General features: G+C 37.6%; 1 protein-coding gene across 1 annotated transcript in view; it reads left to right on the top strand.

The window, feature by feature from the left end:
* The window catches only part of TMEM30A (transmembrane protein 30A), a 35,782-nt gene that overhangs the window by 4,322 nt on the left and 13,852 nt on the right, over positions 1 to 17,608 (top strand). The window contains exon 2 of the mRNA XM_002746737.7: positions 16,341 to 16,448. Within this exon, the coding sequence (XP_002746783.2) occupies positions 16,341 to 16,448 (108 nt within the window). The remainder of the gene's footprint in view (positions 1 to 16,340; positions 16,449 to 17,608) is intronic.

Raw genomic sequence — 17,608 nt, 5'->3', positions numbered from 1 at the left:
GCAATCGATTTGATGATAGGGAGCACTAACTTTTAATCCCAATTATGAGAAATGTTGTCTCCTCCAAAATTTCCATTCTTCTCATTAGTATTAGTAGACCTATGTTACCAAAAAATTGTACGTATTTTTGTTGCTTTTGAGTTTTATCAGTAAAAATTTCTGCAAATTTGTTTTCTCTCTTGTTACATAAGACCCTAATACCTAATATCCTGGATCTTGCTTCTGGGTCTGCAAAGCCTGAAGTATTTACTTTTTAGACTCTTACAGAAAAAAATTGCCTGCCCTTGACTTAGAGTTTTAATGAATAATACCAGCAAAGTTAGCATTTGCTGCACAAATAGCTATGTTTAATTTACATATTCTAATCCTCAATAATTGTTCAAGGTAGGCGTAATGATCCTGTCTTTGAACAGATTTAGTAGATATAAACTACTTATGCTAAATTTACCATTAATCTTGACTTAGGAACATCATTCTTCCTTTCTTTGTCATAGTCAGATAAAAATGAGGCAGCCTAAAGAAAGTTGCTTTTGAAAGTTTTATTTTAGTTACCTTTTGTCTTCATTAAGTCCTCTAGAAAAGACGCCAGATAAATTAATGCAGAATAATCTGTTCAAGGCGGAGCACTTAAAATATGATTTTATCACTCAGCATTTTGTTGAATGCCCTGTTTGGGTCTTATATTGATTTTCTTTTAGACAAATTTACATTCAAAATGGAAGTTTTCTAGTCCTTTTCCTAAATAGTGTAAAAATTGCACATCCTTTAAATTCCTTTTTTTCCACTGCATTAAATTCTGAGTGTGTTTCTTAGAATTAGGATGTATTTTTAGAATTACCAAGTAGCAATGCCAGTTTGATTTAGGTGAACAGTTACAGTGGTAGCAAAACACAACTGAGAAATGTGGTATCTCCTATCTGCTCATCTACATCTGTTCTATTTTGCTTCTGGTTCTTTGCTAATGGGCATCTCCAAACTTTCATTGTATTCTGCACTGTACCTTGTATGCTCCTTAACATTAATAAGCATTAATTTTTTCAAAATGAGGAAACTAGATCCTTTTCCACTTCGTAGCCTCTTTTGTTCTTAAGATAGGAACTATGTGCTTTAGTGTGTATTTTTTGAATAAAGTTGTTACAACCTATAGTAACAACTTTATCCAAAAATAAAGGACTGTTATGCCCCTGGAGATTTTATTAAGGTCTTGACATTAGGTCTGGCTACTCTTGAGTTTTAGCTGATAAAAGGTGTTGTGGTTATTTGATGGTGAAAACTCACAAGCTGAGTTAAATTTACTAACGATTTTAATCAACATTGAACATTTTCTTCATACGTTTTCTTCAAAGTACATCTCTGGAAATAGTGGGAGATAGGAAAAGTTTCGGAACAGGATTTCCCTCCTCCCCTTTTTTGGAGCATAGGACCTTCTTAAGGAGATTGGCATCTTTTGGGGTATATGAGACAAACACAATAACAAGAAAACTAAGCATTGCTAGGTGAATGACACAGGCAAATTACCTTTGGTAGTTCAAAGGAGGATGCAGTCACATCTATTTCTAATGACGGTGAAAAGCTTTGTAGGAAGTGGGCTTTGAGCTGGTACTTGATAAATAGCACTTCTTCAGGGGAGGTTCGGATGCATTCCAAGAAAGGTGATTAATATGAACAACCATCTAGCCTGTAATCCCAACACTTTGGGAGGCCGAGGCGGGTGGATCACGAGGTCAAGAGATCGAGACCATCCTGGTCAACATGGTGAAACCCCGTCTCTACTAAAAATACAAAAAATTAGCTGGGCATGGTGGCGCGTGCCTGTAATCCCAGCTACTCAGGAGACTGAGACAGGAGAATTGCTTGAACCCAGGAGTCGGAGGTTGCGGTGAGCCGAGATCGCGCCATTGCACTCCAGCAGCCTGGGTAAGGAGAGCGAAACTCCGACTCAAAAAGAAAAAAAAAAAGAACAACCATCTAGTGACAGGAAGTCAAAAAGCGTATAGATAAAATAGGAGTAAGGGCAAATTTGCTGGTAGTAGATTGTGGATAGTCCTGACTATTTGATAATGAATATATTAAACAAGAAAAATGTCATGATTGCTACAGTGTATATCAGTTAGGATTGCGTAGATTTTCATTCTCATGTAAAAAGCCTTAGAAACATAGTATGAGGCTGCTGTGGAGGTTCTGTTTTACCAAGTCTTCACTTGATCTAATCATTTACTACCCAGCCATTCTTAGGAATTGGCTCTCATCCATGCTCACAGTTTGGCATGGAGGCTAGGATTCTAATTGCCTTTTCCAGGTAGCAATGTGGAAGAAGGGATGAACAAAGGGATAAAGGCTCTTTAAAGAAGGCTCTTGAAAATTGCCATGTACCACCTCCCCTTGGTAACAAGGCCACTCAAGCTACAAGGGAAGTTGGAAAATGTTTTCATTCTGATAACAAGGTTCTCATCTCAGTAAGTGAAAGTTTTGTACTCTGGAAGAAAGGTAGCATAAAAATTAAGGTGAGGGGTTGCTGTTAGCAGTGTCTGCAACACAGGGTTACGGGAAGATTTATCTGGTGGTAAAATGGTATGTCATCAGAATGAGAGCTCGGTCAGATAGATGTGAGAGTAGTAGTTTAGACACTGGAATTAATGTTTGCATTTTATATTGATTATAATAATACTGAGTCGAACTTGATTTCATAGTAAAAGGCATTAGGTGTTTTTTATATGAAAAGCAAGTTAGGTATGTGGCTTTTCTGATACTTAAAACAAAAGTTATAGAAGGAGTATTGGATATCATCACCTTCCTCTTGTTTTCTTCAGCCTCTTTTTTCTGTCTCTGTTCAGCATACAAATGTGTTCTGGTTTCTCCTAAAAAATAAAAACATCCTATCTTAAAATTTTTTCTTTTCTTTTCTTTTTTACAGACAAGGTCTTGCTCTGTTGCCCAGGCTTCATTGCAGTGGTATAATCATAGCACACTTTAACCTCAAACTCATAGACTCAAGTAGCCCTTCCGCCTTGTAACTAGGACTATAGGCACATGCCACCAGGACTGGCTAATTTTTAATTTTTCTGAAGAGATGGAGTCTCACTTGGTTGTCCAGGCTGGTCTTAGCCTCCTGGCCTCAAGCAATCCTCTCATCATGTCCTCCCAGAGTGCTGCGATTATAGGCATTGTAAGCCACCGCACCTGGCCTTTTAAAAAAATAGATATTTTTAGACATGGGCCTTGCTGTTGCCCAGGCTGGAGTGCAGTGGCATGGTCATAGCTCACTGCGGCCTCAAACTCCTGGGCTCGAGTGATCTTGCCTCAGCCTCCCAAGTAGCTGGAATTACAGGTGCAAGCCACTGTGCCTGGCTTATCTTAATAGTATTTAATAATAAAACTATTAATAATGACTAACTTTTTTGAGCATTAACTCTGCTAAGAGTTTTACATACATTATGTTGGTTGATACGGTGACACTTAACAAGGGTAACGTTATTATTCTCTTCATTTTTTTTTTTTTTTGGATGAGGACATTGAATCTGAGATTAAGTCTTCTGCTTAGTCACACAGGTGGAATTCATACTTTAGCCATCTGACCTCTTGTTTTGTTTCCTGTAGGTGCCGACTTGTATTCTCTTTCCATAAAATCTGTTTAAAAAGAAGGGTTTGTTCTTATTGATAATGTCTGTTTCCATCTCCTGTGAACTCCTTAATTTGCTGCATCTGAAGTATGTCAAATGGTAAAAAGTGCTATGAAGGAAAAGGAAGGAAGGATTGATGGTTTATAATTTTGAATAGGATAGCCAGGGAAGGCCTCAGTAAAATGGCATTTAAATAAAGAACTAAAAGAAGGAAGGGAGTGAACCATATTGATATGTGAGAAAAGAATGTTCCAGGCAGAAGAAATAGTAAGAGCATAGGTCCTGAGGAATGTGCTTAGTCAGGTGTTTGAGGAACAACAAAGAAGGCCATCATGGCTTAAGTAGAGTGGGGAGTATAGTAGAAGGTTAGGGTATTGGGAAGTATTGGGGTGAATATCACATGGACCCTTTTGGCTTCTACATGCAGTTTAACGGGAAGCCATTGAAAAGTTTTGCATAGGTAGGTGATATTATTGCACTTATGGTTAAAAAGAGTCACTCTGGCCTTGACATGGAAAATATTGCCTAGTGAGTAAGAGTAAAGCAGGGTATTTCTGATAGGAAAAACCAAAGCGTATTTCCTAACCTTGCACACTGCTCAACACTTCTGGCACCACAGGTGTGGAGATTTTTCCCCACACAGCATCCAGTTTTGACACCAGATTCTCCAGCACACACCAACTATAATTTCATTAAATTCTGGCACTATTTACCAGGATATAGTATCAGATCCCACAGGAAAAGGGCTCAGTCCCACAAGACTGTCCCTCACTTCAGATGCCAATTGCAAGTCCCAGGCTCGTATTTCTGGCCAACCTGCTGTAAACTGGGTTTCCATGACTCCCTCCTGGAGTTTGCTTTCTTTGCTAGAGTGACTCACAGAACTCAGGTATAACACTTTACTTATGTTTACCCATTTGTTTTAAAGGATATTACACAGGATACAGATGAAGAGCCAGATGGAAGAGATGCAGAAGAAGATGTTTGGGAGAAGGGGTTCCAAGCTTCCGTTTGCTCACTGGGATGCCATACTTCAGGCACCGACACATGTTCAGCTATCTGGAAGCTCTCTGAACCCTATGTTTTTGAGTTTTTTGAGTTTTCCTGAAGGCTTCCTTATTTACGCATCTTTGATTCATTCATTAACCGTTGGTGATCCACTCAATCTTCAGTCACTCTGCCCCGCTGGGACTCAACTTTCAGTCCTTCTCCCCTCCCCAGAGGTTCTATACATGCCTTGGTCTTTCTAGTGACCAGCCTCCATCCTGAAGCTATTTAGGGGTCCCCAGCCATCAATTCTCTCATTAGCATACACAAGACACTTATCACTTGGAGACTTTAAGAGATTTAGGAGCTCTATACCAGGAAACTGGGAGCAGAGATAAAATATGTATTTCTTAATGTAAGTCACAATATTACACAGGGAAACCAGTTAAGAGGCTATTGCAGTAATTCAAGCAGGAGATGATGGTGGTCACAATAGAACAGTTGCAGTGGAAAGCAGTTAGATTTAGGGTATATTTGTGAAAGTAGAACTAATATAATTTTCTCATGCAATTGATATATGGGGTGTAAGAGAAAGTGAAGAATCAAAGATGACTAAGATATTTTGGCTTGTAACTAGAAGGATGGAGTTGTCATTTTTCAAGATGGGGAAGATTGCAGGAAATTAAGATTTTAAATATGCTAGTAAGAGGATGTGGTGGAGAAAGCAGAATAAATTGTTCAGTATTTGACTTGTTAGGATGAGATGCCATTAGACATCCAAGATGGGAATAGTGAGTTGGCAAACAAATATATGAGTTTAGAGTTCAAGGGGAAGGTCGAGACTAGAGTTACACATTTTGAGGGTTAATCAGCATGGACGATTTATAAAGGCCTAAGATTGAATGAAATCATAAGAGTGATTTATAGGTCAAAGAAAAGTGAGAAGATCCCTGAGTCAGTCCGGTGTTTAGAGTTTGGGGAGATAAGGAGTAACTAGCAAAGGAGACTAAAAAGGAGCAGCCAGTGAGATAGGACAGAAATGTGGAAGCTGGTATCCTGAATCCAGTTTCAAAGGAAGAGCATGTGAAAAACATGCCGAATGTTGTTGCTCATGGTTCACAGAAGAGCAGGACTGAGAACTGACCTTTGATATCGTGACATGAAAAGCATGGTGAACCTTACCAAGAGTGGCATCACCATCCACAGGGTTTTTCATACCAGAAACACTGGAAATCAGCCTAAATGTATTTGCCCTCATCCCATCTCTAGGCACTAATTTCTGTAGATTCTACCTTCTGTTTCTTTTGTGAATCGGTCTCTTCTATTCTTGCTGCCACTTTATTAAAGTTCTCAACATTTCTCACCTGCATCATGGCAGTGGCATTCTGTCTGGCATTCTCTTTAATCTCTCTGCATATTGCTGCCAGTGATTCTTTTTAAAAGGCTAGTCTTAATGTTTCCTTCTCTTATTTAAAATTTCTCCTATGGCTGGCTCCATCTGGCATTCAGTATACTGTTCAAACCCTTTTACATAGAGTGTAATTTTCTTTACAATAGGCTGCTTTCTGCTTCTCTAGAGCCTCATATGACCCTTACCACTCCCCTATCTTATGCTCTGGTCATGGCAAATTACTGTAGTTTCTGGAATGTGGCATGCTAATAGTTTACCTGAAATGACCTTCTTTTTCTTGTTCTATGATGTTTTCAAATGTTGCTTCTATTAACATGAAATGTCTTCCTTGATTCCTCTTTCTCCATGTGGTATATATGCTTCTCTCAGTTTCCAGAAGTAACAGCTTGCAGCTTGCCTTAACATTGTCATATTATCCTGTAATTATTCATAAATGTGACTTTCCTGCTTTTTTGGAAATTTTTTTGTAGCACGAACAATGTATTTTTCCATTTTGTATTCTCATGCTGTAGACAGTGCCTAGCACCTAATAGGGACTCAGGTTTGAATGAATAAATGAGTGAATGAGACTCAGTCAGTACAATTAGGACATCTTAATGCAGTTTGTTGAGAGTTTATTGGTCATCTGAATAGTATTATGGCTTTGAAGGAGTTCTTGAAATTACCCAGGGAAAATATATCCTATAAGATCAAACTTATGTAACTATGGTATCATCCATATCTAATGGCAAAACAAATTTGCCTGTTGAAGAGTAATCCAGTGAGTGCTGCAAATTTAATAAACAGGTTAATTGGCAAATGCTGCAGCAAAGAGAAATACGTGATTTAAAAAATGTCCTAAAATACCCTTTTCTCACCCCCACACACATTTTTTGAGGCGTATTTTTGAAGAAAGTACTGTTGTACACTTACTAGTTCTGAAAAATTGGAAACCCTAGACCAACTACCAGTTAATCAACTTGTAGTTTAATTTCTAAAATTAATTAAAATGTAAGAATGTTTCTGTGACATCATGGCATCTGATAACATTGTTTATCAGTATGCTGAATGAGTTGGCTTTTGTTCTAAGTGCTCAAAGTCATATACAATTATATTTAAATTTTAGAAAAGTTTAGAAATTATTTTCTTGATTAAAAAAATAATGTACTTTTTCTTTTCTCTTTAAAAAAACTGGTGTGAGGTCTCAAAGTTTGAACTGTGGTAGAAGCAATGAGTGAGATTCAAATATAATAAGTAAGGAAGAATTTGCACAACTTGGGGCCTAATGTCAAAGATGATACTAAGATTTTTAGCTTGGCTGCTTGGGACAGGAGTGGTACCACTTATAGGTGTCAAAGACCACAGTTGGATATGAGGTTAAGGGATCCAGTGAACTCTCACTGGATTTTTTTTTTTTTAAGTGTTTAGTGAACCACAATGAAAAAAAGGTTAACAAATGATATACATGTGGCTTGATTTTCCATAGATCACCATGGATTTGAAATAGAGATTGTAGGAGTTTTAAGTGGGAAGGAAGATGTATTCAACCAATTGAGTACATTTAGGGACATAAAAATGTGACTGGAGATAGAGATAAGACCACTGATGATTTAGAGGGAGAGGTGTGGTATGGATGGCACCTGATATGAGGCAGTATGAGACTGTTGTTAGGAAGTAATACTGGATACAAAGGCAAAGGCCACTGCTCTATGAATGTCAGTTATATAACTCTACAAACTAGTGTTTCATATGGAAAAGACCATGTATTTTCTCAGATACAAAGCTGTACTATGTTTGTATCAGTTATCTATATCTTTGATCTGCCCTGTCGTACAGATGAGAGCATAATTAACAAAGCCCTTTTCATCAGTTGTATCATAAGGAGTTTTTATAATTTGATTACTTAGTAAGATTTGTTGAGGGGCAAACTAAAACTTCATGGTGGGATATACTTTTTATTTATTGTTTGTAGAAATGAGTTAAATGCCATCTATAAAAACTGTGTGTATAGAAATTTGTATTATACAATTTTATTTCAAACTGTAATAGTTACGATTGTTCTGGGATGATGGCTACCAATCATAACAAAGTTGTTTTTAATCCTTATTTTATTTTATTTGGAGTTTTGCTCTGTGGTCCAGGCTAAAGTGCAGTGGTGTGATCTCAGCTCACTGCAACCTCCACCTCCTGGGTTCAAGCAATTCTCCTACCTCAGCATCTCCAGTAGCTGGGATTACTTTTTGTATTTTTAACAGAGATGGGGTTTCACCATGTTGGTCAGGCTGGTTTCGAACACCTGACCTCAAGTGATCTGCCTCCTCTGCCTCCCAAAGTGCTGGGATTACAGGTGTGAGCCACCATGCCTAATCTTTATTTTAGATAAAAAATATGAAGATTTGTCAGTACTGTTTAAACATTAGCATATTCACAATTGGCATCAATTTTATTTTAAAATATATTGTCTTGTAAATTGACATTTATCTTTCAATTACTGTAGGGTACATGTTATTTAAGATAATGAAATGCAGCAGTGTGGGTTAATGGAAAGAACAGCAACTTTGAGCTAGGCAGATCGGATTCTGTTACTGTTATGGGTTGGTTTGTGTTACCCCACAAGATATGTTAAAATCCTGACTCCTGATATCTGTGAATGTGACCTTATTTGGAAATGGGGTCCCTATAGATGTAGCAAAGTTAAGATGAGGTCATTAGGGGGGGCCTGTATCCAGTATGACTGGTGTGCTTATAAGAAGGAAACAGACATGGAAATAAGGTGGTCTGAATAGGGAGACATAGACAGAATGCCACGTAACAGCGGAGGCAAAAATGGAGTAATGAAACTTCAAGCCAAAGAACTGCAAGGATTGCTGGCCGCTGCCAGAAGCTAGGAAGAGGCAAGGATGTTTTCTACCCAGAGTCTCAGAGGGAGTCTGGCCCTGCTGACAACCTTAAATTTAGACTTTTGGCTTCCAGAACTGTGAGAGAATGAACTTTTCTTGATCTAACACATCCAGTTTGTGGTAAATTGCTACAGCAGTGCTAGAAAGCGAATGTAGTCACATACCAGTTGTATGGTCTTGAACAGTCACTTAACATCTGACTCTTACTTTCTTCATATAAAAGAGACTAAGAAGAGTTCTGGCATGGAGTAAGTATTTGGGAAATAATTACTGGCTTTGCTATTGCTCTTCTTTTTTCGAAGACAATTTACATTATGTATTACCTCATCCATTTATCATTTCCAACTTTGAGATTGTGACTTACTGAGTGGATTAGAAGTAAAACTTTGCCTATGATTCCCATTAGAGTCTCTAATTTATAGAAACAAAATAGATTTTATATGACTCAGAATTTTTAGGATGTAAATAGTTTTTTTGTAGCTATAAGTTTAGAACTAAGCTTATTATTCTTTTTGAACTGATATTTACAAAAAGAACTAGAGATGAGTTTTCTGAGGTTTGAAGTAATTTAAATATGGTTGTTTATTTGTTACCCACTTTTATCTGATGACGAAACCCCAGTCATCATTGCTTTTTAGAGAAATTAGGTTAATCTGGTGTTGTTTGCTCATCTGTATTTAGGGGGAGGGTGTTTTCCTACACTGATATATTATCTAGTTAATAAAAAGGAAGCATTTTAAGTACCTTTTTTTCCTTTTTGAGACAGAGTCTCGCTCTGTTGCCCAGGCTGCAGTGCAGTGGTGCAATCTTGGATCATTGTAGTATCTGCCACCGGGGTTCAAGCAGTTCTCCTGCCTCAGCCTCCAAGTAGATGGGATTACAGGCATGCACCACCATGCCCAACTAATTTTTTTGTATTTTTAGTAGAGGTGGATTTTTGCCATGTTGGCCAGGCAGGTCTTGAACTCCTGACCTCAAATGATCTGCCTGCCTCAGCCTCCCAAAGAGTTAAGATTACAGGTGTGAGCCACTGCTCATGGCCCATTTTAAGTACTTTAAAAAATATTGTTCAGTATTCCAGGATACTGTGCTGCTTTATTGTGTACCCTTCTCTCACTCTCAATATCCATATCTACTTTCTCTCTTATCAGGGTCTGGATTATACATGTTGCTTAGTTTACAATAATAGTGACCTTTGTGGAAAACTTAAAATGATATCACTCATTTTTTAGTCTTAGGTAGGAAGCAATGTAGCTTACGTTACTTCCTCTTAGGCAAGAACATGGACAACTGTTCAACTCTTACGGCCTTCTCTTTTAGCCTGAGATTTCTCAGTGACAGAGCAGAGAACTTTGCTTCTGTGCTGTAACACCAGTGGCATTGATATGACTTATAAAACTAAAGTTACCTGCTTTAGTCACCTAGAGTAGGGCTAATAATGTCATGATCTTCCTAGCCCCTGGCTTATGTCTGCTATACCTATTGTCACTGGAACAAGCTTCTTTGTTACTTCTGGTGTTTCTGTACCTCAGTGCCAGTATCTTTGGGAAAGGTACGATCTGCTGAAGGTTTCAATGCTACTGTTTATTTAGAAATTCTAGAGTAGTGTTGTAATGGTCTTCTCCATAGCTCTATCCACCTTCTGTTACCTGAGCTTTAAAGCCACACTGCTCTGGCTTATATTGGCTCAAGATCTCAAAAGCTATTCCTTTAGCTTCTACTCTGCAATCTTGTTCCACCCTTCTTTTTCTGAGACCTAAATTTTTATTACTGGTTGCCAATTGTTTTGCAAGTTGTTTTATACATTTGTATAAATAGTATGAGAAATGAGATAATTGGAGACCCTCTGATTTTCAGATTTTTGTCTCTCATTTGGAACTTTAAAGTCTCAAATTTATACTTTTTGGTCTATTGTGTGTTTTAAGCTGTGCTTACATTGTTAAAAATAAATAGCTGAGACTAGGTAATTTATAAAGAAAAGAGGTTTAATTGGCTCATAGTTCTGCAGACTTTATAGGAAGCATGGCGCTGACATATACTTGGCTTCCTTTTGACATCCTGGGGAGGCTTCAGGAAGCTTCCAATCATAGTGGAAAGCAAAGGGGGAGCAGTCATGTCACATGGTGAAAGCAGGAACAAGAAAGAGTGGGTGTGAGCGAGCAGGTGTCACACACTTTTAAACAACCAGATTTCATGAGAACTTAACTATCACGAGGACAGCACAATGTGGTTGGTGCTGAACCATTCATGAGAAAACCTCAGCCATAATCCCATCACCTCCCAACAGGCCCCCCTTCCAATACTGAGGATCACAGTTTCACCTGATATTTGTGTGGTGACAGATACGAAACTATATCAATGTGCCACGCCCTCAGTCAAGAATATAGTCTCTCTTTGAACTATTCCTGTTTAACATCTACTCAGCAGCTCTGGTGGGGAAATTTGCTGACCACTAGACTAGGTTGTATTTCTATGCTGCTGGCACTTTTTTTTTTTAAATCAAAATATCCATTCTATTTTATTGTTGTTTTCAGTGTTAGATACTGAACTCCAAGAGATCAGGTGCTAGGCTGAATCCTCATTGCCAGGACCATAGAGGTACTCATAAATATTAGGTGCATGATTACATCATGATGGGCATTCAGAAAGAAATGAAAGTCCCATTTCCTAAACTCTTTTATAATCTGTTTATATGCAAATATTTCATTATATTCTCCTCAGAACTCTCTTAAGTCCCTTATTTCCTGCAGGACATTTTAACACTCAGGGTTACTTAGCTTTCTGAGGCTTTATTGTCAGCAGCAGTAACCAGCTCTGGGTAGCTTAGACAGGAAAGAAAGTATTAAAGGAGGATTGGGTAACTCCCACACAAAATGGATGGGAGTGTAGAGAATCAGGTTTGAAGGCAAGTGAGAAGTCAGGGAGTTTTGAAAGTATGAACAGTCTGATGCAGATGCCACAGCTGCTGTTGAATTTTTCTTGCAAGACCACTGCTGTGACTGCTCATTTAATCTCACCCACACTTGGTTTCCCAGGATTCACTGGTTTATGTGGGAGGGTCTGATTGCTGAGTCTAGCTCTTGTACCTTTACACTGGCTACCCTGGGTTTATGGAGAGGAAGAACCCCTCTCTCCCTTGGTCTGAAATGGGAGGTGGAGCCTTGCGTCCTTCCAAAACTCACAATGGACAGTTTCACAAAACTTGGAATTGTAAATGCAAGGCAGCTTAACAACAATAACAACAAAAGAAGTTACAATGATCCATCAGAGGTTTCTCTTCATTCTTATAATCTGAAACTCCCGAGTTTATATGTCAGAAAGGACATGTCCATTTCATGAAAGGGAATAGATGTTGACAACAGGCACGGCTGGTTCAAACTTTTGCTAGAATTACTAGGCTGGATGATCTGGGAATATTGCTAGATGACAGTTTCCTAGTTTAAGAAAAATAAAAACAAAGTTTGCCAGGGTAATTTTATTTTTAAAATGAGATGATGTGTATTAAGTGCTTATAATGCCTAGCACTTAGTATACATTCAATAAACAGTAGTCAGTGAAATACAGTATATAATTTTGGCTCCAGTTTACCTTCTTAGCTGTCTCATTTCTCCTTCCGACATGAAAACTCTCCATAAATCCAAAATGTTTATGCTGTTGTTCTTAAATATGCCTCGTGCTTTCCATCTCTTTCTTCTCCATATGCCACCTCTTTTTCTTCCGTCTTTCTTTTATGACCCTGTTCAAATCTTTGCTGCTTCTCAGTAAGAAAGAAGAAGTACTGGCCCATCTATTTATTATTGCTCTATGCCATCCAGTTTGGCACTTAGCATTTTATGGTAGTTTTCTTGGTATTTATATGTTATCTTTGATAAAGTAGTCTGCTAGAGGGCAAATGGGGCTATTTCTGGGGAAAAAACAGTTTAGTAGAAGGAACGTAAGGCCTAGAGTCAGAAGTCTTTGGTTTCAGCCTAGCGCTAGCTAGGACTTTGGACAAGTTTCTGAATGTGTTCTTTTTATATAAAATGGAGATAACATTATATGATTTTGGTCAGGGTCAGATGAAATATGTGTGTGAAGGAAAAAGCTGTGTAAACTGTAACGTATAATTGCTTTTGTATGTATCTTGTACCTAATGTCATTGCCTTACACATAGGCTTAATATATTAATGATAATGATTTTTTTAAACAGTCCTTTCAGATTTTCATGGCATCAAGAGACATGTATTTTTTTTGTACATTTAAAAAAGTTGTAATCGGATTGTGATGAGAATGTTATAGCTATCTTTGATTTTGTTCATGTGTAATATTCAGTGATTACTCTTGGTTCCAGTAAAATGTTGTATTGTTTTATTATACTGTTGCGTAATTTATTAGATTTCAAATTCCATCAGATTATTTTTGTTCAGTTAAATAAAGAATATATTTCTTTGCTGAATCACAGCTGATGAGTTCTCTTGAAGATTTTGCCCTAGAAACTAATTCTAAAGAGAGTGATTTGAGAGGCTTGTGTTCAAAAGTGTACGATATGGGAACAGGTTCAGCTGGCAACTTTTTTTAAATGTTTAGATTAGTCTTAGACGGAGAAAATGTACAGAGATTTTAAAATATAGTTCGTTTTTCTGACTGGTCTTTTCTTTCATCTCTCCAACTTCCTAAAAGTTGGTATTTTAGTGGCAAATTATTTATGAATAGGCCCCGGATACATAGCTGTGGCCTAACAGGTCTAGGGAAAGATTACATAGGCTTTGCCTCTCTTCATTTAGGAGACTTGTGATTTTATTTTATTTGTTTTAGTTATATGACTAGCTCTTGTTAGATTTTGCAGTGAAAGAAAATTTTCTCTGAACAATTTCATCGGTAAACAAATAAGCTTTGATGGAAAGTCTTTCCACAGGAGGTTATATTGGAATTTGACAAAACCAAGTTTTGTTAAGCAAATGTATGATTTTTAAAAAGCAACTAAATGTTACACCTTACCAAGGAGGATATACAGTGTCTTAATCAGCTGGGTGATACCTTCCATTGGGTGCATTAAGCAACCAACATTTATTTCTTGTAATTCTGGAGCTGGGAAGTCCAAGGTGAAGGTACTGGTAGATTCAGCTCCTCATGAGGGCCCTTTACAGGCTTGTAGATGGCTGCCTTCTTCCTTTGTCCTCAGATGATAGAGACTGAGAGATTGAGAGGTCTTTTTTCCTCTTCTCGCAAGCACACCAATCCCATCATAGGGGCTCCACCATCATGACCTCACCTAAATCTGATTACCTCCCAAAGGCTCCTTCTCTAAATACCATTATACTGGGGGTTAGAGCTTCAACACAGGACATTTGAGGGGTGACAAACATTCAGTTCATAACATTCAGGTGGCAAGTAAGCATATAAAAAAGCTCAACATCATATATCAATAGAGAATTGTAAGTTGCAACAACAATGACATGTTACCACATACCAGTGGAATGGTGAAAATGCAAAACTGACACCAACAAATGCTGTGGAGCAACAGGAATTATGATGGAATGCAAAATGGTACAGCTCCTTTGGAAGTCAATTCGGCAGTTTCTTACAAAAGGAAACATACTCTTACTATATGACCCAGCAATCGCACACCTTGTGTTTACCTAAGTGGGCTGAAAACATGTCCACACAAAACCTGCACATGGATGTTTAAAAGCTTTATTCATAATTTTGATAACTTGGAAGCAACCAAGATATCCTTTAGTAGATGTACAAATCAATAAACTGTCGCACATCTAGACAGTGGGTATTATTTATTGCTAAAAATAAATGAACTATAAACCCATGAAAAGATATATGATTTCATATATAACATTGTGGAAAAGACAAAACTATAGAGACAGTAAAAAGATCAGTCCTTTCCAGGGGTTAGCAGGGAGAGGGATAAATAGAGTACAGAATTTTTTTTTTTTTTTAGGGCAGAGACTATTCTGTATGATAATGAAATGGTGGATACTCATTATACATTGTCAAAATCCATAGAATATACACCAAGTGTGAACCGTAATGTGAACTGTGGGCTTTGGATGATGGTGATGTGTCAGTGTAGGTTCGTCAGTTCTAGCAATGTACCACTGTGGTTTGAGATGTTGATAGTGGGGGAAGTTTTATGTGTGTCAGAGGCCGAGGGTATATAGGAACTCTGTACTTGGTTCAATTTTGCTGTGAACCTTAAACTAGAAAAAGTAGTCTATTTAAAAATGTTTATAGCGGTGGGGAAAAAAAAGGCTTTCAATTTAGCCATCAGGCCAGATCTTCTGACATCAACCAGTATACTGCAATTCAAATCTGGCACTAACCACCCTGAATTAGTGTCAGATTCCACAGTTTGAAGGGCATGGTCCTCAACAAGACCGTCCTCCACTTCAGACACCAGCTGCAAGTCAAGTTCCCAGGCCACCCTAGACTACTTGTCAACTGGCTCCAAATCCAGGGGGTTCCCAGACCCTTCTCACTACCTCTCCATAAGATTTCCCTTACTTCAGATGCCATTTGCAAGTTCAGGGATCTCCAGGTCACCCATATTTCTGACCAACTGACTATCTTTTCAGAGGGGTTCCTAGAAGACACATATAGCAATGTCTAGAGCGTCCTGAATGCAGAGCTTTTAGCCCTCTCCCTGTATACTTAGAGCACATAACCCTCCCAGCACATCAGTGGATCACCAACCAGAAAGCTGTCCTTCACTTCAGTGTCTAGAGTTTCTTTTGGGACTTCATGATGTAGGCTTGATTGATTGAACATTGTCTAATTGATTGAACTAAATTTTTAGCCCCACTTTCCTCCTAAGAGGTTGGGCTGGGCCAAAGGCCCCTAATCACACAATAAGTCTTTCTGGTGACTAGCTGCTATTTTGAGCCATCTTGTTAATAGAAACCCTGGTGTGAATCAAGGGGCTTATGAATAACAAGATACTTTTTATCACCTGGGAAATTCCAAGCATGAAGCTGCTTGCCAGGAACCCAAGACAGACAAATTCAAGACCAGGTGTTGGAATAGTAGCTCTTGATAACCTAATTTTTTCAAAAGTGTATCATGGAAACCTGAGGTGGCTGAGAAGTATTTAAGATTGAAAGATTTAAGAGGAAAAGCTGATTTATCAATCTCTGTTAATGTAGTATTTTAATAGTTTAGATGTTTTAGCTATTAATATTTATCATGCAGTTTTGAATTTTATATATATAAATATATTTCTTTGATAAAAAGAAGAGAAGACTACTTGGAAAGATCAGCCAGTAGAACAACAAAGGACCCTTTTCAGTTTTTACTGACTCACACTGTTAAAACAAATGACCTTAAAAACAGTTTTTGTCTGGGCTCTAGGTTGCTTCATTGGACTTAATTTTTCTTTTAATAGCAAGTTATTTCAGAGTGTTTTAGATATCCACTTTCTCTAAGGAAGTGCTTAGTTATATTTTTCTCTTGCAGATTGATTATACCGGAACAGAGCCTTCCAGTCCCTGCAATAAATGTTTATCTCCGGATGTGACACCTTGCATTTGTACCATCAACTTCACACTGGAAAAGTCATTTGAGGTCTGTGTTTCCAAGTAATGTTCTAGAAAAGCCGTGCTTTAAAAAATACTGGTATGGTCCTAAATGTCTTTTACTCTAGGTATTTTCTTTTTATAGAGAAGTCACTTTAATTTGCTGGAGTTCATAGGCTTTTGAGGGAGATTGTTTTATATGTTTGGCTGTTGGACTTTGCTGTCTGTTAATTAAATATGTTTATTTGAATGTTTTATTTTAGTTAGTACTTTGTAGACAAAATTTAAGACCTTGCATTTTTTTCCTTTTACTAGATAATTTTGAATGTACAAATAAATTTTATATCAAGTTATATATACTTGTATTTTCAAAATTATTGCTCAAATAGTTTTGCATACTTAAAATACTAAAGCAAGCTTTACTTCAGTTAATAAATACTAATTCTCCCATTACTTAATTGAATTATTTTTATGATACATGAAGCATTATAAAAAATGCAAACACTTATTAAAACCTTATCGATCATTTATATTTTTATAAGTAGTTAGAAATCCATCTGTTTGCATTTACACTGATCTGCCATTCTAAGCACATGCCAAAGGACATAGACGTTCAAAAAAGGCATGAAAAGACCTCTTTTACTCTCCTGTTCCTGAAAATTGAGCTTAAAATAATTATTCTTTAGAGAGCAAAACTGCATTAATACATGTCAACTTTTTAGATTTTCTGCACATAAGATTTTCTAAAGTGATGACGTTAATAGTCCCTAGTAGTTGGTTGCCATCTAGTGGTTATAGATGCTCTTGCGCTGAGATAAAGGACAGGATAATGCTGCCTTTGAATAAAACATGAAAACAAATTTGGTAGAAGGCAAATATAATTATTTAACTTGGTTTCAGCAGAGATTAGATATTTAAAGCATCTTTACAAGTCCATGATTTCTCAATGTGATGGTCATACAATAAAAATGCAATAAGTTGGCTGGGCTTGGTGGTGGCTCATGCCAGCACTTTCAGAGGCAGAGGTGGGCGGATCACCTGAGGTTAGGAGTTTGAGACCAGCCTGGCCAACATGTTGAAACCTTGTCTCTACTAAAAATGTAAAAATTAGCCAGACATGGTGGCAGGCGCCTCTAATTCCAGCTACTTGGGAGGCTGAGGCAAGAAAATCGCTTGAACCTGATTCAAGTGGAAAGATTGCACCATTGC

This window comes from Callithrix jacchus, chromosome 4, assembly GCF_049354715.1.
Source record: "Callithrix jacchus isolate 240 chromosome 4, calJac240_pri, whole genome shotgun sequence".
Lineage (NCBI taxonomy): Eukaryota > Metazoa > Chordata > Mammalia > Primates > Cebidae > Callithrix > Callithrix jacchus.
The sequence above is the reverse complement of the archived record's forward strand: the minus strand, read 5'-3'. Positions and strand labels throughout refer to the sequence as shown.